The following is a 19,916-nucleotide window of genomic DNA, read 5'->3' as shown; positions in this document are numbered from 1 at the left end:
AGGCTGCCTTGAAACATCTGGCCGGGGACTGCAGATGGAAATTAGCCTCTCTGGCTCACTTACAGTTCTACTGTTGATTGGTGGGCGTTGTCCCTGCAAAATAAATAAATAAGTAATAAACCTCTGATAGGCTGACGTCTACTACCTGTTGGACAGGTTTTGACGTCACACTGGTTTTATTTTAGACTTGGACTCTGAAGTGATGAGGGTGTGACGGAGTCCTCAGATCAAATGCACAAAGACACCAGGACTGACAGGAGGACGTGAGCAGCTTCTTCTCTCCAGTGTTTCCTCCACATGAAGGTCAACGTGTCTGTAAACTGACCTGAAGTCAGTTCAGCAGGTGAGAATCCTACAGAGGAATCTGTACATGTTTGATCATCAGGATCACTTTGATCACTACGTGTTGTTTCTCTGTTTAACTGGAGAATAGAACGATGTTTCAAACGATAGATTTGTTGTATGCAGTAGAGTTTCTCTCTGAGATAAAGAACGATGATCTTTAGAAATATAATGTTCATGTTTCTCAACAAGTTTCAACAGAAGTTTGTAATCTGAGTTCACGTCATCAGTGAAAAGTGCAGGCGTGTCTGAACTGATCTGACAGGTTGGATCTACCTGAGTTTTTTTTAACTGTTAACACTCTAAATGTTCACAACAACAACCATCTTAACAACCCTGACACTCACTCTGGTTCACTAGTGGAGACCTGTTTGATCAGTTCATGTCTCAACCGTCATAGAGGACAAAACCCGTCCTAGATGAATCTGGCCTGTGTGTCTGATGGTGTAGTAACAGTGAAAACGTTATAATACTCTGAACAATGTATGCAATCGACTGTAAATAAGTCACATGTTAGCCATCTTATGATTCTCCTGTTATACCTCAGAAAACATCCACAGGCCTGTAATTGATCCTCACATGTGCATTACGCAATCAAGCATCCTCATTCATACTCTCCTTCAGGTGGCTGATTGTCAGTAAATATGTGCAGCATGATTATTATTCTTTCATCACATGATTTTAATAATAATAATAATAATACATTTTATTTATAGAGCACTTTTCAGAATACTCAAAGACAATTTACATTAAAATCATCATATAGAAAAAGCTATATACTAAAAACGTAAAACACACAATATTGGTCACACATTAAAAGCAGTTCTGAAAAGATGAGTTTTGATTTGTGATTTGAACATGGAAAGGTCGGTGCAGTCTCGGATGTGTTTGGGGAGAGAGTTCCAGAGGGAGGGGGCAGCTATGGAGAAGGCTCTGTCCGTGTCCGGTGATTGGTCCTGAGTGGAAGAGACAGGAGGCATCAGAGGAGCGCAGCCGACGGGATGGAGTGTGGTGGTGAAGCAGGTCGGTGAGGTAGGAGGGGGCCTGATTGTGGAGGGCTTTGTGAGTGAGGAGAAGGACTTTGTATTGGATCCGTTGTGGGACGGGGAGCCAGTGGAGATTCTGGAGAAATGGGGTGATGTGATCACGGGAGTGGGTGAGCAGGCGAGCAGCAGAATTCTGGATGTACTGGAGTTTATTTAGGATTTTGGATGATGTGCCATGAAGAATACTGTTGGAGTAGTCGATTCTGAAAGTGATGAAGGTGTGGATCAGAGTTTCAGCGGCAGATAAGGAGAGTGATGGGTGGAGACGGGCCATGTTATTTTAAGTGGAAAAGGGCAGTTCTGGTGATGTGGTTGACGTGGTGTTCAAAGGAGAGGTTGCTGTCACACATGACTCCGAGGTTGCGGATGTGTGGGGAGGGAGACAGAGTGGAGTTGTCGATGGTGAGGCAGAGGTTGTGACTGGTTTTAGTGAGGGATTTGGGACCGATGATGATCATGTCAGATTTATCACAGTTGAGTTTGAGGAAGTTGGTTTGCATCCATGATTTAATGTCAGTGAGGCAGTTGGTCAGAGTGGAGTGAGTAGCAGTGGTAATGGCCTTTGTGGAGATGTAGAGCTGGACATCATCGGCGTAGCAGTGGAAGTGAAGACCATGTTGACGTATGATGTTACCAAGAGGGAGCAAGTAGGATGAACAGAAGAGGACCAAGCACCGAACCCTGGGGGACGCCTCGAGACTGAGGAGCCGTGGAGGAGGTGCAGTTGTTGATGCTGATGAACTGTTGTCTGTTTGTAAGATATGATTTAATCCAGCAGAGAGCAGTTCTGGTTATGTTGAGGGAGGATTCGAGGCGGGAGAGAAGGATGTTGTGGTTGATGGTGTTGAAAGCTGCAGTGAGGTCGAGGAGGATGAGAATGTTGAGGTGACCAGCGTCTGAGGAGAGGAGGAGGTCGTTGGTGACTTTGAGGAGGGCTGTTTCAGTGCTGTGCTGTGAGCGGAAACCAGATTGAAATGGCTCGAACAGATCGTTGGAGATGAGGTGGGCTTTGAGTTGTGCAGTGACAATGCGTTCCAGTATTTTTGACAGAAAGGGAAGATTGGAGATGGGCCGGAAATTGCTCATGGTGTCAGGGTCAAGTCCAGGTTTTTTGAGGATGGGGGTGACAGCAGCCAGTTTAAGTGTGTCGGGGACTGAGTCTGAGCTGAGGGAGGAGTTAATGATGACTGTGATGAGTGGTGAGATGGCTGGGAGACAGTCCTTGGTGAGATTAGATGGGATGGGATACAGGATACAGGATACAGGTGGAGCTTCTCATTCCTAATGTGAAGTTAGGCAGCTCCAATGGGGACACAGGGGAGAACTGAGAAAGGGGCTGAGGGGTGGAGGAGGGCGGGGGAGGTGTTCAGGTTGCTGTCGATGGTGTCAATTTTTGTTTGGAAAAATGAAAGAAAAGAGTTTCATTTGTTCACTGTGAAGGATGTGGAGGTGTTGTCCTTTGGTTTCAGAAGCTTGTTTATTGTGGAGAAGAGAGCCTTTGGGTTAGAGGAGCCAGTATGAGGTGTGAGTAGTAGGTGGACCGGGCTGAGATGAGAGCGTCTTTGTATTGATGAAGGTAGTCAGAGTGGGCTTGGAGATGGACTGTTAAACCTGTTTTCTTGCAGAGTCTTTCAAGCTGGCGCTTACGGGATTTCATCTGGTGGAGTTCAGGAGTGTACCAGGGAGCTGAGTGTGTGAATGAGATGCTTTTGGTTTTGATGGGAGCCAGTTTATCAAGACAGGAGGAGAGTGAGTTATTGTAGTAGTTTACAAGATCCGAGGGATCATCAGACAGCGGGGGAGGGGAGGCAGACATGGTGCTGGCAAGAGAGGCTGAAAGAGTTGTGGGGGAGATAGATTTGAGATTTCTGAAGGATATGTTGCGCTTGGCTTTTGGGATGGCGATAGGGATGTCAATGTCCACGGTGATAGCCAGGTGCTCAGAGATGTTGAGGTTGAGGCTGGAGAGTTGAGGTATTGTGAGACCAGTGGAGCAGACCAGATCCAGGATGTGACCTCGGCTGTGAGTGGGGAAGTTGATATGCTGCGTGAAGTTGAAGCATTGTAGTAGTTCCAGGAATTCTGTGGTAGATTTACAGTCAGTGTTGTCAATGTGGATGTTAAAATCACCGAGGAGGAGAACGGAAGGTGAGATGGCACATAGCTGGGTCAGAAAATCAGAAAAGTCAGAGAGAAAGGAGGGATTTGACTTGGGGGGGATGGTAGATAACAGCAGTTACCAAAGGAGTGGGACCAAAGATTTTGAAGGCAAGATGTTCAAAAGAATGAACGGTAGGAATGGGAATGGTGGTTGTTTTAATGTGCTTCCTGTAAACAGCAGCAACACCACCTCCCCGCCCCTCAGGACGAGGTTTATCCATGTATGTGGATCCTGTGGTAGTGGTCTGGTTTAGTGAGAAGTAGTCCAGAGGTTTATGCCATGTTTCAGTGAGGCAGAGGAAATCAAGGTTACTGTCTGTTATGAATTCATTCAGAATGAGGCTTTTATTGTTGAGTGAGCGAGTGTTGAGCAAAGCCAGTTTCAGGTGAAGTTGCTTTGTGAGAGGCTGTGAGGACTGAGGAAGGGGACAGAGATTGGACAGAGTCACCTGTTGTTTGTTGTGGTGACGTAACAAGGAAGTTCGAGTGCGACAGGACCATAGGGATGGGATGGAGTTTGGGGAATGAAGTTGTAAGTGAACATGCGGCCAGAGCCTCTGTGTGAAGGATGTCCTCGGCGAAGTATTCCATGTTCTTTGAGACTGTCCATGCAGTCCGGACGCAGGTGGTTGTTGAAGTTGTGAAGATCTGACGTGGAGTACAGCGGTCCGGTTAGGAAGTGCTAGCGATAAGCTAGCATTAGCTGGTGACCAAGAGCCGGCTGTCCATGAGAGGAGAAGCGATGTGCGACCCAGGAGTATCAACGGGATGATCCACAGTATAACAGCAGCAAGAGTGGCCTGGAGGGGCTCATAGCCTGTTAGCCGGACAATCCTGCCTGGAGAATGGAGGTCAACCTGGTGCGGCGGTGGCTCGCGGAGAAGACCAACCCGAGCCTGCTAACCGCGCCGGGACGGAAAGATCCCGGCAGGATAAACAGGTGGGCTTGTGCTGGCTGCTCGTGTTGCTAGCGATGTGGCAGGCAGGGATGAGAAGACCGCTCCAGTAGCAGGACAACGAAGTACCGCTGTGGTCAAAACCGGGAGTCCTGGGGCTAGCATGGAGGTAGCTTTGGCAGATGGAGACAGTAGGCTGATCTGGTGTGGCTAATCCAGTGAAGAAGTTGGTGTAGATTGGATGGTAGACGGCAGTATCTAGCCGCAAACACGCAGCTCAACTTTATTGGCCAAGTTTTAGCGTTGGGATCCATTTAAACACCAGAACGTTACAATCCAGTACGGAGCGGCAGCCAAGAGTTCTCCAGCATCCGCCATTTAAAATGTAAGAATTGTAGTATTATGAAACGATATTTTTTTGTACTTTTGTATCTTGACAGAGAGGACAGATGGCGACGCCTAAACAGATCCTTTTGAGAACTTTGGAGGATTTAGGAGCCGAACAGTTAAAAAAATTCCAGTGGTACCTTCAGGAGAAGATCCTAGAAGGCTTCCCAGCAATCCCAAAGAGTCGACTGGAGAATGCAGACCGGGTGGACACAGTGGATCAGATGGTCAAGAACTACGGCATAAACACTATTGAAGTGACCCGAAGAGTATTAGTGACGATTGGTGAGAATGATCTAGTGAAGATTTTATCAACAACCAAATCAGAACCCAAAGGTAAGTCATGGTATGAACAAAAAGATCAAACTTACATCTCACAAAGACTTTAAATATAAAAAAGCGAGTTGCAACTTGGCTTTCAGAAGAAGCTACCAAACACACATCCACCGGAGAAAATACATTTGAAAATTTCAGAAAAACCAAAAACACAAAGGCAGACAGTCCTGTTTCTGTTGCCTCTAATGTTTAAAATGATCACACTGGTGTGACTGTAAGGTACTGCTTGGACGTCATTAATTCTCTTTGTAATAAAGTAATAAAGCTTCTGGTTATTTGGAGACCAGAGTTCATGGACACATGAAGCACAACATGTCCGTTGATGTTAAATGATACTCAGTCATTTTACAGTAGTTACCTGTTCAGAGCCTTTAGTTATCAAACGAGATGAATAGAAATGACTCACATTCACATTCATTGATTTTTATCTTTGTTTTATTCATGCAGAGATTCTTACTGAGTGTCAGCGAAAACTCAAATCCAACTTTCAAAAGAAGTTCCAGAAAGTGTTTGAGGGAATCGCAGAAGCAGGAAACAAAATCCTTCTGAATGAGATCTACACAGAGATCTACATCACAGAGGGAGGGACCGGAGAGGTCAATCATGAACATGAGGTCAGACAGATTGAAACGGCTTCCAGGAAACCACACAGACCAGAAACAACCATCAGACAAGAAGACATCTTTAAAGCCTCACCTGGAGGAGAGGAACCAATCAGAACCGTGATGACAAAGGGAGTGGCTGGCATTGGGAAAACAGTCTTAACACAGAAGTTCACTCTGGACTGGGCTGAAGACAAAGACCACCAGGACATACTGTTCACATTTCCATTCACTTTCAGAGAGCTGAATGTGCTGAAAGAGAAGAAGTTCAGCTTGGTGGAACTTGTTCATCGATTCTTCAGTGAAACCAAAGACGCAGGAATCTGCAGGTTTGAAGAGTTCCTGGTTCTCTTCATCTTTGACGGTCTGGATGAGTGTCGACTTCCTCTGGACTTCCACAACAATGAGATCCTGACTGATGTTACAGAGTCCACCTCAGTGGATGTGCTGCTGACAAACCTCTTCAGGGGGAACCTGCTTCCCTCTGCTCGCCTCTGGATAACCACACGACCTGCAGCAGCCAATCAGATCCCGACTGAGTGTGTTGACATGGTGACAGAGGTCAGAGGGTTCACTGACCCACAGAAGGACGAGTACTTCAGGAAGAGATTCAGAGATAAGAGGAAGGCCAGCAGGATCATCTCCCACATCAAGACCTCACGAAGCCTCCACATCATGTGCCACATCCCAGTCTTCTGCTGGATCACTGCTGGAGTTCTGGAGGAGATGTTGAAGACCAGAGAGGGAGGAGAGCTGCCCAAGACCCTGACTGAGATGTACATCCACTTCCTGGTGGTTCAGTCCAAACTGAAGAAGGTCAAGTATGATGGAGGAGCTGAGACGGATCCACACTGGAGTCCAGAGAACAGGAAGATGACTGAGTCTCTGGGAAAACTGGCTTTTGATCAGCTGCAGAAAGGAAACCTGATCTTCTATGAATCCGACCTGACAGAGTGTGGCATCGATATCAGAGCAGCCTCAAAGTATTCAGGAGTGTGCACGCAGGTCTTTAGAGAGGAGAGAGGACTGTACAAGAACACAGTGTTCTGCTTCGTCCATCTGAGTGTTCAGGAGTTTCTGGCTGCTCTTCATGTCCATCTGACCTTCATCAACTCTGGAGTCAATCTGCTGTCAGCAGAACAAACAACCTCCTGGTTGTCTAAAGTCTTCAGAAAAAAATGTAAACCTAAACCTCTCCACCTGAGTGCTGTGGACAAGGCCTTACAGAGTCCAAATGGACACCTGGACTTGTTCCTCCGCTTCCTCCTGGGTCTTTCACTGGAGACCAATCAGACTCTCCTTCAAGGTCTGCTGACACAGACAGGAAGTAGCTCACAGACCAATCAGGAAACAGTCCAGTACATCAAGAAGAAGATCAGTAAGAATGTGTCTCCAGAGAAAAGCATCAATCTGTTCCACTGTCTGAATGAACTGAATGATGGTTCTCTAGTGGAGGAGATCCAACAGTCCCTGAGTTCAGGACGTCTCTCCACAGATGAACTGTCTCCTGCTCAGTGGTCAGCTCTGGTCTTCATCTTACTGACATCAGGAAAAGATCTGGACGTGTTTGACCTGAAGAAATACTCTGCTTCAGAGGAGGCTCTTCTGGGGCTGCTGCCAGTGGTCAAAGCCTCCAACAAAGCTCTGTAGGTGATACACTACAGATACATTAACATGACTAAATATGTTTGATATTTTACTTTGATTAAACATTTTGTTTGTATTAATCCCTGTTCCTCCCCTAGGCTGAGTAGCTGTCACCTCTCACAGAGAAGCTGTAAAGCTCTGTCCTCAGTCCTCAGCTCCCAGTCCTCTAGTCTGAGAGAGCTGGACCTGAGTAACAACAACCTGCAGAACAAAGGAGTGAAGCTGCTCTCTGCTGGACTGGAGAGTCCAAACTGTACACTTGAAACTCTCAGGTGAGCATCAGGTGATTTACTACAAAGATGATGAAGTGGTCCAAGTGTCTGATCTACTAAGTTCATGGTGGTGTTACCAACATGTTCCTGTGGGACAACAATGTCTACTAGTGTCTCTACTGATATGCATTTGTAAATAATGGTGTAGAGTGATGGTGAACTGGCCACTATCCTGCTCGGGATCAAAGTGTTGGATGTCTTGTCTAACCAACATGAACATCCTTTGGCCCACCTGCTTTCAGGGAACCAGGACGGTTTAAGTCGTGCTTTTAGTTTGTTAGAGCGATCTACTGCACTGGAACAACTTATTTCACTGGAATAATGATTTTAAAATGACACAACAGTGACAGGATTTACACTAAATGTCTGTTTACAGAAGAAGATGAAACCAAAATGAAAGCCTCTCATGTTGATGATGAAGATAATGATTCATTGTGTATCGATTTAAGAAACTCTGTGTGTTGTTTTGTGTGTTTGCAGTCTGTCAGGCTGTGAGATCACAGAGGAAGGCTGTTCTTCTCTGGACTCAGCTCTGAAGTCAAACCCCTCCCATCTGAGAGAACTGCATCTGAGAGGAAACAACCTGAAGGGTTCAGGAGTGAAGCTGCTGAGAGGTTTTCTGGAGAGTCCAGATTGTAGACTGAAGACTCTGAAGTAGGTTCACTGTCTGCTGCTAGTGCAGCACCTTCATGTTTCATCAATAACTCTCTTTGATTGATCTACGTATAGATCCATAAAGTGATACATGTTCTGGTAATATGTTCCACTTCACATCAGCTGCCTCGTTGTCTGCATGTCATCCTCTACAATCATGAAATGTACAACTTGTCTGGCTTCATGCTGCTGTTGGATGGATTACTGAACAGGCCTACCGGGCACAGGCCCAGGGGCCCAAAGGGTCAGGGGCCCCCTGACCTTCACCTACGAGATGTCACTCAAAGAGACACAAAAAGTGACTTGAATATATTATATATTCTATACTTGAGTGACTCAATGTTCATCATAAAAAAAAGTTAATGTAATTTAATCTCACGTAAAGAACAAAACCTTTTATTTTATTTAAGGAAAATAACTATTGAAGTCATTAAAAAAATAAATAAACATTTCTGATACAAGTTCATGGTGGTGTTACCAACATGTTCCTGTGGGACAACAATGTCTACTAGTGTCTCTGCTGATATGCATTTGTAAATAATGGTGTAGAGTGATGGTGAACTGGCCACTATCCTGCTCGGGATCAAAGTGTTGGATGTCTTGTCCAACCAACATGAACATCCTTTGGCCCACCTGCTTTCAGGGAACCAGGACGGTTTAAGTCGTGCTTTTAGTTTGTTAGAGCGATCTACTGCACTGGAACAACTTATTTCACTGTGATAATGATTTTAAAATGTCACAACAGTGACAGGATTTACACTAAATGTCTGTTTACAGAAGAAGATGAAACCAAAATGAAAGCCTCTCATGTTGATGATGAAGATAATGATTCATTGTGTATCGATTTAAGAAACTCTGTGTGTTGTTTTGTGTGTTTGCAGTCTGTCACGCTGTGAGATCACAGAGGAAGGCTGTTCTTCTCTGGACTCAGCTCTGAAGTCAAACCCCTCCCATCTGAGAGAACTGCATCTGAGCGGAAACAACCTGAAGGGTTCAGGAGTGAAGCTGCTGAGAGGTTTTCTGGAGAGTCCAGATTGTAGACTGAAGACTCTGAAGTAGGTTCACTGTCTGCTGCTAGTGCAGCACCTTCATGTTTCATCAATAACTCTCTTTGATTGATCTACGTATAGATCCATAAAGTGATACATGTTCTGGTAATATGTTCCACTTCACATCAGCTGCCTCGTTGTCTGCATGTCATCCTCTACAATCATGAAATGTACAACTTGTCTGGCTTCATGCTGCTGTTGGATGGATTACTGAACAGGCCTACCGGGCACAGGCCCAGGGGCCCAAAGGGTCAGGGGCCCCCTGACCTTCACCTACGAGATGTCACTCAAAGAGACACAAAAAGTGACTTGAATATATTATATATTCTATACTTGAGTGACTCAATGTTCATCATAAAAAAAAGTTAATGTAATTTAATCTCACGTAAAGAACAAAACCTTTTATTTTATTTAAGGAAAATAACTATTGAAGTCATTAAAAAAATAAATAAACATTTCTGATACAAGTTCATGGTGGTGTTACCAACATGTTCCTGTGGGACAACAATGTCTACTAGTGTCTCTGCTGATATGCATTTGTAAATAATGGTGTAGAGTGATGGTGAACTGGCCACTATCCTGCTGGGGATCAAAGTGTTGGATGTCTTGTCCAACCAACATGAACATCCTTTGGCCCACCTGCTTTCAGGGAACCAGGACGGTTTAAGTCGTGCTTTTAGTTTGTTAGAGCGATCTACTGCACTGGAACAACTTATTTCACTGTGATAATGATTTTAAAATGTCACAACAGTGACAGGATTTACACTAAATGTCTGTTTACAGAAGAAGATGAAACCAAAATGAAAGCCTCTCATGTTGATGATGAAGATAATGATTCATTGTGTATCGATTTAAGAAACTCTGTGTGTTGTTTTGTGTGTTTGCAGTCTGTCACGCTGTGAGATCACAGAGGAAGGCTGTTCTTCTCTGGACTCAGCTCTGAAGTCAAACCCCTCCCATCTGAGAGAACTGCATCTGAGCGGAAACAACCTGAAGGGTTCAGGAGTGAAGCTGCTGAGAGGTTTTCTGGAGAGTCCAGATTGTAGACTGAAGACTCTGAAGTAGGTTCACTGTCTGCTGCTAGTGCAGCACCTTCATGTTTCATCAATAACTCTCTTTGATTGATCTACGTATAGATCCATAAAGTGATACATGTTCTGGTAATATGTTCCACTTCACATCAGCTGCCTCGTTGTCTGCATGTCATCCTCTACAATCATGAAATGTACAACTTGTCTGGCTTCATGCTGCTGTTGGATGGATTACTGAACAGGCCTACCGGGCACAGGCCCAGGGGCCCAAAGGGTCAGGGGCCCCCTGACCTTCACCTACGAGATGTCACTCAAAGAGACACAAAAAGTGACTTGAATATATTATATATTCTATACTTGAGTGACTCAATGTTCATCATAAAAAAAAGTTAATGTAATTTAATCTCACGTAAAGAACAAAACCTTTTATTTTATTTAAGGAAAATAACTATTGAAGTCATTAAAAAAATAAATAAACATTTCTGATACAAGTTCATGGTGGTGTTACCAACATGTTCCTGTGGGACAACAATGTCTACTAGTGTCTCTGCTGATATGCATTTGTAAATAATGGTGTAGAGTGATGGTGAACTGGCCACTATCCTGCTCGGGATCAAAGTGTTGGATGTCTTGTCCAACCAACATGAACATCCTTTGGCCCACCTGCTTTCAGGGAACCAGGACGGTTTAAGTCGTGCTTTTAGTTTGTTAGAGCGATCTACTGCACTGGAACAACTTATTTCACTGTGATAATGATTTTAAAATGTCACAACAGTGACAGGATTTACACTAAATGTCTGTTTACAGAAGAAGATGAAACCAAAATGAAAGCCTCTCATGTTGATGATGAAGATAATGATTCATTGTGTATCGATATAAGAAACTCTGTGTGTTGTTTTGTGTGTTTGCAGTCTGTCACACTGTGAGATCACAGAGGAAGGCTGTTCTTCTCTGGACTCAGCTCTGAAGTCAAACCCCTCCCATCTGAGAGAACTGCATCTGTGGGGAAACAAGCTGAAGGATTCAGGAGTGAAGCTGCTGAGAGGTTTTCTGGAGAGTCCACATTGTAGACTGAAGACTCTGAAGTAGGTTCACTGTCTGCTGCTAGTGCAGCACCTTCATGTTTCATCAATAACTCTCTTTGATTGATCTACGTATAGATCCATAAAGTGATACATGTTCTGGTAATATGTTCCACTTCACATCAGCTGCCTCGTTGTCTGCATGTCATCCTCTACAATCATGAAATGTACAACTTGTCTGGCTTCATGCTGCTGTTGGATGGATTACTGAACAGGCCTACCGGGCACAGGCCCAGGGGCCCAAAGGGTCAGGGGCCCCCTGACCTTCACCTACGAGATGTCACTCAAAGAGACACAAAAAGTGACTTGAATATATTATATATTCTATACTTGAGTGACTCAATGTTCATCATAAAAAAAAGTTAATGTAATTTAATCTCACGTAAAGAACAAAACCTTTTATTTTATTTAAGGAAAATAACTATTGAAGTCATTAAAAAAATAAATAAACATTTCTGATACAAGTTCATGGTGGTGTTACCAACATGTTCCTGTGGGACAACAATGTCTACTAGTGTCTCTGCTGATATGCATTTGTAAATAATGGTGTAGAGTGATGGTGAACTGGCCACTATCCTGCTCGGGATCAAAGTGTTGGATGTCTTGTCCAACCAACATGAACATCCTTTGGCCCACCTGCTTTCAGGGAACCAGGACGGTTTAAGTCGTGCTTTTAGTTTGTTAGAGCGATCTACTGCACTGGAACAACTTATTTCACTGTGATAATGATTTTAAAATGTCACAACAGTGACAGGATTTACACTAAATGTCTGTTTACAGAAGAAGATGAAACCAAAATGAAAGCCTCTCATGTTGATGATGAAGATAATGATTCATTGTGTATCGATATAAGAAACTCTGTGTGTTGTTTTGTGTGTTTGCAGTCTGTCACACTGTGAGATCACAGAGGAAGGCTGTTCTTCTCTGGACTCAGCTCTGAAGTCAAACCCCTCCCATCTGAGAGAACTGCATCTGTGGGGAAACAAGCTGAAGGATTCAGGAGTGAAGCTGCTGAGAGGTTTTCTGGAGAGTCCACATTGTAGACTGGAGATTCTGGAGTAGGTTCACTGTCTGCTGCTAGTGCAGCACCTTCATGTTTCATCAATAACTCTCTTTGATTGATCTACGTATAGATCCATAAAGTGATACATGTTCTGGTAATATGTTCCACTTCACATCAGCTGCCTCGTTGTCTGCATGTCATCCTCTACAATCATGAAATGTACAACTTGTCTGGCTTCATGCTGCTGTTGGATGGATTACTGAACAGGCCTACCGGGCACAGGCCCAGGGGCCCAAAGGGTCAGGGGCCCCCTGACCTTCACCTACGAGATGTCACTCAAAGAGACACAATAAGACTACAAAGAGACACAAAAAGACTACAAAGAGACACAAAAAGTTACTTGAATATATTATATATTATATATTCTATACTTGAGTGACTTAATGTTCATCATAAAAAAGTAAATGTAATTTAACGAAACGTAAAGAACCAAACCTTTTTGAATTTGAGGAAAATAACTATTAAAGTCATTTAAATAAATAAACATCTCTGATATCAACACTTTTGTTAAACTTAGTCTTAATCTTCTGATCCTCTCTGTAGAATCTGGATCAATACTCATCAATACATTTAGTAACAGACGTCTCAAAGTTCTATAAAGCATCATCCATTTCACATCTTCATCAGCCTGTTGTGCTCCAGGTTCATTTGAACATTTGCTTTGTGATCAGTTTGTCCTGAAAGTTCATATTATATTTGAAACAAGTCATGAATTCTCCTGACTGAAGCTGCTTCTACACGTCTGCTACCACGCTGCAGGAAACCCTTGTGAAGTTGAGTTCCACATTTAAAAGATGAACACATCTGATTGATGATGAACAGATTGTTCCTCTTCATCATTTCTTCTTGATGCAGATTGAGTTACTGCAGTTTGTCAGAGGTCAGCTGTTCTTCTCTGCTCTCAGCTCTGAAGTCTGAAGTGCTCTGAAGTGATCTACTGCATACAAGTTCATGGTGGTGTTACCAACATGTTCCTGTGGGACAACAATGTCTACTAGTGTCTCTGCTGATATGCATTTGGAAATAATGGTGTAGAGTGATGGTGAACTGGCCACTATCCTGCTCGGGATCAAAGTGTTGGATGTCTTGTCCAACCAACATGAACATCCTTTGGCCCACCTGCTTTCAGGGAACCAGGACGGTTTAAGTCGTGCTTTTAGTTTGTTAGAGCGATCTACTGCACTGGAACAACTTATTTCACTGTGATAATGATTTTAAAATGTCACAACAGTGACAGGATTTACACTAAATGTCTGTTTACAAAAGAAGATGAAACCAAAATGAAAGCCTCTCATGTTGATGATGAAGATAATGATTCATTGTGTATCGATATAAGAAACTCTGTGTGTTGTTTTGTGTGTTTGCAGTCTGTCACACTGTGAGATCACAGAGGAAGGCTGTTCTTCTCTGGGCTCAGCTCTGAAGTCAAACCCCTCCCATCTGAGAAAACTGGATCTGAGTTTAAACAACCTGAAGGATTCAGACATGAAGCTGCTGAGTGGTTTTCTGGAGAGTCCACATTGTAGACTGGAGTATCTGTGGTCAGTTCAACATTCTTTCCTCCTGCAGACATAAAGCTGATATTGAACTGATCTTAAAGGATCTTAAAGCTTCAGCGGTAGTAAAAGTTCATTAACTGAGGCAGAGAAACGTTGAGCTACAGATTTAAATAAAACACATTTATTCATTTATTGCCTAACATTGGCTCCATCCCACATGGATTACAAGACAACACTTTTTTCCAGACGTCTTCTGCTCTTGAAAATAAAAACATGAAGAAGAAAATAGAAACTAAAACTTGGTGAAGAGCTATTGTTTCCTCTTCTTCCAGACTTTCTGCAGATACCTGGCTAAGTTCTATGTTCCACTTTTAAACAGCCATCTCAGTCTTTGTGCATCGTCCATATTCATAAAATCTATGTTTGACTCACCAAACAAAGCATCGCAGTGTTCACGGTGAAAGAGGAGAGTAGAAAACACAATGGAGCTCGTTGTTTCTATCGTTTAGAGAACACATCGGACGGATCGGCTTTTCTTCTTCTACGATCTAGACGAAGTTAGTTTCAACAGTCGAAGGTTAAATACCAGATGACATATGATCATATACAACAGAATCCTCTGAACCATATTCAGTTCTTATAATCGTAAAAATACACAATTTTGGAAAACACAGATTCTGTAAAAAACAACAAAGTTGAGCTTTTTGTTATTAAATAAAGTCTCAATAAACCAAGAGCTGCAAAACAATGTTCATAAATCATTCGACCACCAACAAATATATTTATATTATTATTTATTTTACATAAATATAATATATATATAATATATACTTGATGTTCATCTTGTATTCTTCATCGGGTTTTCATCAGTAAATGATAAAAGTTACTAAACACAATGAATAAATATCTCTCTATCACACAACAAATGTTTTCAGTATTTAGATTTTTCCTCATTTTTATGAAGCGATTTGATGCTTAAACTGAAGCTGCTTTGATGTTATGACTCCCGACAGGTTGACTGGCAGGGCGATCACTAAGAAAAGCAAGTGAAGGAAACGGGGACGCAATTAAGAGACTTGGGATGTACCTCGTGTCAGAGACGTCACACATCACGTGGTGTAGTTCTACCAGCTGTCCACCAGGTGGCACCATCTAACATCAGTGAACTCCAGATCAGCATCATCAGCTGCTGTCACTTCTTGTGTGATGAACAGCAGGACAGTGAAGCTGACGTCATCGGAGCTGAAGATCATCCTCACGCTGTGAGCTCCTCTACATCTACATTTGTATGTGACTCATGTTGTTCATGTTTGGAATCACATTTGTTTTTGTTCTTCTGGGAACTTTAGAAATCAAGATGTGACCCACTTCCTGTTTTAGGTCAGTTATGGTCACATGGAAGACAACTCCTCTCTTCATCTACTTTCATATTGTGATCAAAGTTCTGTGTTAAATGTCTTACGAGGAGAAAACGGTAAATGTTGTTCATGTTGCTCTGATCTGAAGAGGTTTAATTTAATATGTATTTAAAGGATATTTCATCAGACTGTCTCTTCACTGAGTATATCATCACAACATCTTCATCTGGTCAGATGTGAAACCATCGTCACCACTTCCTGTTATCACTCATCACGTGTGTTTATGTCTCCTTCCATTCATTCAATTCAATCAAAAGCTTCTACACGTTTTATTTCAGTGTTTTAAATGTAATTCATTGTTGGCGGTCCGACTCCAACATGAGCTGTGAGGATTCACCTCCTAGAGAAGAGCTACACGAGTACAGTCCCTTTACCGTTTATATCCAGCTGCTAACGCTCCAACTCCTGCAGCAGCTGCGGCTCCTTCCTCCCCATGGAGGTGATGCTCCTCGTCCCTAGAGCCAGTCTGTGAGGTCAGGGGTCAGCACACGCTGGTCCCCTCCTTTACCTGCTGCCTGGCTCACAACACAGCTGACCCGATGCCTGTCCCTGATTGGTCAGTTTGACTGTAGACCACCAATCACAAGTGGACCTGCACATCTTGACCACATCAAGCTGGAGTTGTGAATCTACCCACAGCGTTGACCTTGCAGTAATTCTGGTAAGACTGAAATATTTGTGTCTTTATAATTATCTCACCCTGAAGGACCGGCCACAGCCGTCCAGTGCTGAGCAGAGGAACAAGGTCCTGGAAGCCTGGACTGCAGTGGAGGAGCACGACAAGCAGCGCAGCAGTTCAACCAGCTGTACAGGACTCTCTGGGGCATCACCCTCTGCTAGACCATGTTGTGGTCTCCTTTTTATGACTGCACCGTTTTTTCTGATTGTTCTACATTTGATGCACTGTATTCAATAAAGTGTTGGTGTTACAGTAACATTGAGTCGTGGAATATCAATGAATGAAAACAACAGAAGTGTTTGTTGTCATCAACAACAGGGACACAGGTCTATAGAGTCCAGATGACTTGCATGTCAGTGCACATGCCTCTATTACAATGACATCACATCATTGTGCAATAGAAACATTAAACAGCCTCAGAAAATATAACACACTTCTAATCAGCCTCCCAGGTGTCATAAGGGAATTTAAAAAGACAAGAAGTGACAAATGTAGACAAACATCATCTCTCACATGTAGCATTTTGATTTGGAATAAGATTCATTTTATTGGAAAAAGATAGAACAGTAACCTGAATAAATGACATGAATTATGGAGCATTTGCTGACACAAATATACTTGAGATTCTCTATTTATGGCGTCATTCTATTATATATATATCAACAGGTATCACAATAAAGAGCTCATTACAATCTGAAATGGACAAGTTTACACACATGAATGGATCCAGATGATGACAACAGTGTCTGCAACATCTCCCTGAGAGGAGGTGAGGCTGTGACTCCTTCATGTTCCACATGTTCTCCGGCTCTGTTGACGCTCTCTGCTGTGAACACAGAAAGTCTTAAAGATCTTCAGGTATGAAGGGACACGTCTAGCAGCTGCTGCACCAATGTACAGATTTCTGTTTCCACATCTTATGTATTGTGGTGCATGTATGAAAATAATCCTGAAAGAAGTCATTGTGATGCACAAACTAACATGTGCTTGGAGTAGATGGTGGTCCAGGATTCTGCTGCTGAAACCACAGTTTGACAACTTCAGGGACGAAAATCCATTCTACCTTTAATGGTTCCACCGATATTAACAGACCACTTGATGGCGACATTACACGTTCTTCAAATAACGCAGACTTCCTGCAGGCTTTGACCGCTGGGAGCAAATGTTCCACTTTCACACAGTAGACTGTCGGCCGATGACGTTTCAGGGAGATTGCGCTACAGTACAGCTCGTCCCCCCGCAGGGTGGAGGCCCCCTGTAGCAGGCCGGGCCCCGTGGGTCAAGGCCTGACCACCAGATGCTGACCAGCGAGGTCCCCCTCCAGGTCTGGATCCAGAAGGGGGCCCTGGTTCCCCTTTTCCTGGCGCGGATAAAACGATATATCAGCAGTAAAAGTACACAAGTATCACAGCTTCATGTATAAGTATGGGCAGTAAAGTAGACTAGTATTACTGGCTTCATGTAGTTAAAGTACTAGTACTCAGTACAACATGACTAAGATGATTAATAAAGACTCTCTAAGGTCCCACATGAGTATTGGGTGTTGCAGCTGTTAGCCCCGCCCCCAGACAGGTGTCAAAGATGTTCTATGTTTGAGAAGATGGAGCACTGAACGTCTGTGTGGAGCTGAACCCATGAACCATGAAACCATGAACCATGAAACCATGAAACCATGAAACCATGAAACCATGAAACCATGAACCATGAACCCATGAACCATGAAACCATGAAACCATGAACCATGAAACCATGAAACCATGAAACCATGAAACCATGAACCATGAAACCATGAAACCATGAACCATGAAACCATGAAACCATGAAACCATGAACCATGAACCATGAACCATGAAACCATGAAACCATGAACCATGAAACCATGAAACCATGAACCATGAAACCATGAAACCATGAACCATGAACCATGAAACCATGAACCCATGAACCATGAACCATGAACCATGAACCATGAACCATGAAACCATGAACCATGAACCATGAACCATGAACCATGTGTCCATTCATAGATTAGTCATCAACAGGAAACAGAACAAGCAGTAGTGGAATATGATATATAAGTACTTTTACACAAATACTGTGCTGTGAAGTATACATCTGTGCTACTTGTACTTTACTTGATTATTCATATTTTCTGCCACTTCCTCTTTTACTGTACTACATCTCAGAGGTACATATTGTACTTTTTACTGTACTGAGTGTGGTAAAGGATCTGAATACTTCTTACACCACTTGAGTACAAGTAGCTCTTGTACAAGTAGCTCTTGTACTCAAGTGCAGTTCTTGATAAACTATACTTTAAATGTTACTTTTCTTTTGAAGAAAATGTTTTTCAAAATAAAACCGGTGTTTAAATGTGAAAGAAAGGAACTTCCTGGACTTTCCGCTCGTTCGTCAGACTTCGGTTCCTGGAAACAGCAGCGGAGTGAGAGCTCCTCGAGGCTCCGCCCCGCTCAGGTAGCAGCAGCAGCAGGACGGAGGAACGTGACGGGTCCGTCGGTGCTCAGGCTTCTCCTCTACGGATCAAATCACAGACATGAAGCCTCGTAACTTCTCCCGGAGTTTGATTCAGATCTGAGGGAACACTTTGAGCTATGAGGAGCGGTGAGGAGCGGTGAGGAGCGGACACCGGAGAGGATCTTTGCTGGATGTTTGAGACTCTTTGGACGACGTGAGGTCGGTCCAGGTGTGGCCGCTCTACCTGAGGCTGCGGGGCTTCAACGGCCCGTTAGTGATTCCGTGTTAACTGCACCGGGACGCTCCGTGCTGCTGGCAGATCAACATGCCGGAGCTCATCAGCGTGACCGAGTTCATCGAGGAGACGAATGAGGACTACAAAGCTCCAACAACCTCCAGCTTCACCACCCGGATGTCCCACTGCAGGAACACGGTGGCTGCTCTGGAGGAGGTACACACACACACACACACACACACACACACACACACACACACACACACACACACACACACACACACACAGAGAGACACACACACACACAGAGAGACACACAGAGACACACACACACACACACACACACACACACACACACACACACACACACACACACACACACACAGAGAGACACACACACACACACAGAGACACACACACAGAGAGACACACGCACACACAGAGACACACACACACACACACACACACACAGAGAGACACACAGACACACACCTGAATCAAAATATTAAAGTGTGAATGAAGGTGTGTGTCTCTCTGAGAGTATTAGTGAAGGTAAAGTGTGTTTCTGTGAGTATTAGTGAAGGTAAAGTGTGTTTCTGTGAGTATTAGTGAAGGTAAAGTGTGTTTCTGTGAGTATTAGTGAAGGTAAAGTGTGTTTCTGTGAGTATTAGTGAAGGTAAAGTGTGTTTCTGTGAGTATTAGTGAAGGTAAAGTGTGTTTCTGAGAGTATTAGTGAAGGTAAAGTGTGTTTCTGTGAGTATTAGTGAAGGTAAAGTGTGTTTCTGAGAGTATTAGTGAAGGTAAAGTGTGTTTCTGTGAGTATTAGTGAAGGTAAAGTGTGTTTCTGTGAGTATTAGTGAAGGTAAAGTGTGTTTCTGAGTATTAGTGAAGGTAAAGTGTGTTTCTGTGAGTATTAATAAAGGTAAAGTGTGTTTCTGATTATTAGTGAAGGTAAAGTGTGTTTCTGTGAGTATTAGTGAAGGTAAAGTGTGTTTCTGTGAGTATTAGTGAAGGTAAAGTGTGTTTCTGTGAGTATTAATGAA

The 19,916-nt window shown here is 43.4% G+C and overlaps 2 protein-coding genes across 3 annotated transcripts in view; both read left to right on the top strand.

The window, feature by feature from the left end:
• Window positions 1-206: 206 nt before the first annotated feature.
• LOC306711284 (NLR family CARD domain-containing protein 3-like) lies at window positions 207-16,413 on the top strand. 2 transcript variants are annotated; one of them, XM_079180150.1, is made up of 11 exons: window positions 207-343; window positions 4,885-5,167; window positions 5,615-7,415; window positions 7,515-7,688; window positions 8,169-8,342; window positions 9,224-9,397; window positions 10,279-10,452; window positions 11,334-11,507; window positions 12,389-12,562; window positions 13,935-14,108; window positions 15,080-16,413. In XM_079180150.1, the coding sequence occupies exons 2-11, from the start codon at window positions 4,894-4,896 to the stop codon at window positions 15,114-15,116; spliced, it is 3,330 nt and encodes a 1,109-aa protein (XP_079036276.1). In that variant the 5' UTR covers window positions 207-343; window positions 4,885-4,893; the 3' UTR covers window positions 15,117-16,413. The 2 variants fall into 2 exon arrangements, with proteins under 2 accessions (XP_079036276.1, XP_079036277.1); XM_079180151.1 differs by lacking the exon at window positions 207-343 and adding an exon at window positions 1,257-1,365.
• Window positions 16,414-18,393: 1,980 nt separating this feature from the next.
• Window positions 18,394-19,916, top strand: part of asap2b (ArfGAP with SH3 domain, ankyrin repeat and PH domain 2b) — a 19,245-nt gene continuing 17,722 nt past the window's right edge. The window contains exon 1 of the mRNA XM_079180162.1: window positions 18,394-19,089. Coding sequence (XP_079036288.1) covers window positions 18,964-19,089 — 126 coding nt within the window. The 5' untranslated portion in view covers window positions 18,394-18,963. The remainder of the gene's footprint in view (window positions 19,090-19,916) is intronic.

This window comes from Pholis gunnellus (genome assembly GCF_910591455.1).
Source record: "Pholis gunnellus genome assembly, chromosome: 19".
Taxonomy (NCBI): domain Eukaryota; kingdom Metazoa; phylum Chordata; class Actinopteri; order Perciformes; family Pholidae; genus Pholis; species Pholis gunnellus.
Note: the sequence above shows the minus strand (reverse complement) of the source record. Positions and strands in the feature narration are given on the sequence as shown.